Source organism: Cebus imitator, unplaced genomic scaffold, assembly GCF_001604975.1.
Source record: "Cebus imitator isolate Cc_AM_T3 unplaced genomic scaffold, Cebus_imitator-1.0 Scaffold51, whole genome shotgun sequence".
Lineage (NCBI taxonomy): Eukaryota > Metazoa > Chordata > Mammalia > Primates > Cebidae > Cebus > Cebus imitator.
Genome location: NW_016107366.1, coordinates 10,242,260 through 10,246,132, shown reverse-complemented (window position 1 = coordinate 10,246,132; position 3,873 = coordinate 10,242,260). Strand labels below are relative to the sequence as shown.

At 42.2% G+C, this 3,873-nt stretch overlaps 1 protein-coding gene across 1 annotated transcript in view; it reads right to left on the bottom strand.

Moving 5' to 3' along the window:
• Window positions 1-3,873, bottom strand: part of RBBP4 (RB binding protein 4, chromatin remodeling factor) — a 25,082-nt gene that overhangs the window by 17,843 nt on the left and 3,366 nt on the right. The window contains exon 3 of the mRNA XM_017527728.2: window positions 1,313-1,458. Coding sequence (XP_017383217.1) covers window positions 1,313-1,458 — 146 coding nt within the window. The remainder of the gene's footprint in view (window positions 1-1,312; window positions 1,459-3,873) is intronic.

Here is a 3,873-nt window from a genome sequence, read left to right as displayed (position 1 = left end):
TTTAGTAGAGACAGGTTTCACCATCTTGGCTAGGCTGGTCTTTAACTCCTGACCTTGTGATCCACCTGCCTTGGCCTCTGGGATTACAGATGCCAGCCACTATGCCCAGCCTGGAATTTCTATACACATAGGGCATGCATGGTTAAGTCATTTCTATCACTTTAAACCTAGAAAATGATAATTTATGTTAATGTTTCTGAAATGTTTTCTTTTTGTATTAATGCTCCTTTAAGAAGCATTTTAAGAACTACCACACCCCATCAATCCCATGAAATTTTAATACCATAGATATCCTATGTGCTCTGTGCGTATCTGTGCTTTATACAATCAACCAGTAAGATTTACACATACTCTCACACACACACAAACCAATTTTCACTTCCTTAGGGGTAGTATCTCCCATGTTAAGAATGTACAGCAATATGGCTAGGTGTGGTGACTCACATCTGTAATCCAAGCACTTTGGAGGCCAAGGCGGGCAGATCGCCTGAGGTCGGGAGTTCAAGACCAGCCTGACCAACATGGTGACACTCCGTCTTTATATTTAAAAAAAAAAAAAAAAAAAGAAGAAAAATACAAAAATACACTACAGGCATTACAGGCATGGTGGCAGGCCTCTGTAGTTCCAGCTACTCAGGAGGCTGAGGCAGAAGAATTGCTTACACTTGGGAGGCAGAGGTTGTGGTGAGCTGAGATCACACCACTGCACTCCAACCTAGGCAACAAAGCAAGACTCTAAAAAATAAAAAAGTAAAAATAAAGACGGGTGCAGTGGCTCACCCGAGTTTGAGACTAGCCTGACCAACATGTTTAAACCCCATCTGTACTAAAAATACAAAAATGAGCCAGGCATGGTGGTGGACACTTGTAATTCCAGCTATTCGGGACACTGAGCCAAAAGAATTGCTTGAACCTGGGAGATGGAGGTTGCAGTGAGCCAAGATCACGCCACTGCATGCAAGCCAGGATGACAAAGTGAGACTCCCGTCTCAGGAACAAAAAACAAACAAACACTACCAATAAAAGTACAGCAATAATATATGGTATATTTTTGCTTCTTTCAATTACAGAAATTTCCTCTGCCAGCACCAGTTGAGAAAAGTTTATCGCAAAGGTATAGAACCAAGGATGTGTCAAGTATTTCTTGACATCTACAACTCTACCACTGCAAATTCAGGCTTTCCCCCAAGCTTAAATATTATTTCTGAAGTCGGAGATTACTTTATCAAACTAAATATATAACTTTTACAACTCAAAGACATGAAAGATATGACCCATACATGTTTACTTCCTTCACCTTTAAGATACCTACCTCCTTTCTCACTGTCGTAGTGTGATGCATCAAACTGAGCATCATCATTAGGGAGCTGCACACTGGCTATCACAAGATGGTTTTGTTCATCCGATGTGTGTGTCCCCAGCACAAGTCGATGAATGCTGAAATCTTTCCCCTCTGGTCTGAAACAGCAATATACGGTCACTATTCAAATTAGTAACATCAAGAAAATAAGAAGTCAACAATATACATGTTATGTAAAAGGCACTATTACAACCAGGTTTTTTCACCCTGGGCTGGAATGGAGTGCTACAATCTTGGTTCACTGCAACCTCCAGCTCTCGGGTTCAAGCTATTCTCGTGCCTCAGCCTCCCAAGTAACTGGGACTACAGGCACCTGCCACCACACTTGGCCTCAAGTGATCCACCCACCTCAGCCTCCCAAAGTGCAGGGATTACAGGCAAGAGCCACTGTGCCCAGCCAAGAGCCTTATTTTCTACTTAATTACTCTGGAGAAAAAGTAAAACATCTAATGGAATAAAATATGAATTAACTATTCACTCGCTACAACAGGTTAGAGGTTAAGAAAACCATTGTTGGGTACGCCAATAATTTTGTTTACTAAAACTTTCATTAAAAAGGAAAAAAGGGGAAAGGGTACAAAGAAAATCCAAAGAAAAAAATGGAAAAAGGGAAAAGAGAAAATTAGATTAAGCAAACCAATTTTTCAGATATTTACTAAATACCTAATCAACAGACACACATTGCTCCAAATGCTATGGAAGTACAAAGATGATTAAGACATGATTTTTGTCCTTAAAAAACCCTCAGCTGGCTAATCCCAGCTACTCAGGAGGCTGAGGCATGAGAATGGCTTGAACTCAGAAGGCAGAGGTTGCAGTGAGCGGATATCGTGCCACTGCACGCCAGCTTGGGTGACAGAGAAAGAAAGACAGAAAGAGAGAGAGAGAGAGAGAGAGAAAATTACAAAATTTGCCTAAGAACACACAGCTACTAAGTAACAGAAGTACACTGAAGTCCAAATCTGCCTTTTGATACGGGAGAGCACACTGGGAGACAAGCCGATTAAAACTGACTTTTTAGTGTCCTGAATGCAATCTTAAGACATTCCGTACTCCATACTGGGCCAAGGGCATCCGCACTATCTGGGAACTTATTAGAAATGCAGATTCGGCCGGGCGCGGTGGCTCAAGCCTGTAATCCCAGCACTTTGGGAGGCCGAGGCGGGTGGATCACAAGGTCAAAAGATTGAGACCATCCTGGTCAACATGGTGAAACCCCGTCTCTACTAAAAATACAAAACATTAGCTGGGCATGGTGGCGCGTGGCTGTAATCTCAGCTACTCAGGAGAATTGCCTGAACCCAGGAGGCGGAGGTTGCGGTGAGCCGAGATCGCGCCATTGCACTCAAGCCTGGGTAACAAGAGTGAAACTCCGTCTCAAAAAAAAAAAAGAAATGCAGATTCTCCCATCCACTCCAGACCTATTGAATCAGAAACTCTAGAAGGCGGCGCACAACTATGTTTTACAATACCACCAACTGATCATGATGCACATAAAATTTTGAGAACCCCTGGTAGAGATGGGAAAGACGCTACACAAGAAGAATTCATTGAGCTTTATAAATTGACTGCCTGTAAAATGGAGAAACAGAAAATGAAAAACAAATGCCAATTAGGATAAAAAGAAATAGGAACAATATGAAGAGAAAGTTGGGGTAAGATATTCATGGAAGGAATTATTCCATTTACAACATGTCTAATTGGGAAAGACAGTGAGATATATCAGGGAAGACACCAGCAAGCAGAAGAAAAATCAGGAAAAGCTCTGGAAAAGTTAGGTCTAAAGATACCAATAGGAATTCTTCTGCACAGATGTGACACGCAAAGCTTTGAGAACATCTACCATACATTGAAAAAACAGAAATGATTGTTTCCTATGATCCGTGAAATAAATTTAAAGAAAGAAAAAAAGAGAGATGAAAAGAGGGATATGAACAGCAAATTGGAATTACCTGCATGTAGAAGGCTAGACAAAGAACCAGAAGAATGAAGGGGAGGACAATGCTATAGAACTACAATTGTGGTTCTTCTTTTTTTTTTAAAGGGGGAAATGGATATGAATAAACACCAGAAAAAGAACACACACAAAAGTAAACACTGCATCAGGGCTGCTTGCTTGTAAGTAACCCTCATCTTAAACCCCAAAAATAGGGCCAGGCACTGGGGCTCATGCCTGTAATCCCAGCACTTGGGGAGGTCAAAGTGGAAGGATCACTAAAGCCCAGAAGTTAAAGAACAGTCTGGGCAGCACAGCAGAAAATTTTTTCAAAAATTAGCCAGGCATGGTAGCGTGTGCCTGTAGTCCCGACTTATTCTAGAGGCGAAGGCAGGGGGGAATCCCTTGGCCTAGGAGGTCAAAGCTGCAGGGAAGGCCGGGCGCGGTGGCTCAAGCCTATAATCCCAGCACTTTGGGAGGCCAAGGCGGTGGATCACGAGGTCAAGAGATCGAGACCATCCTGGTCAACAAGGTGAAACCTCGTCTCTACTAAAAATACAAAAAATTAGCTGGGCAT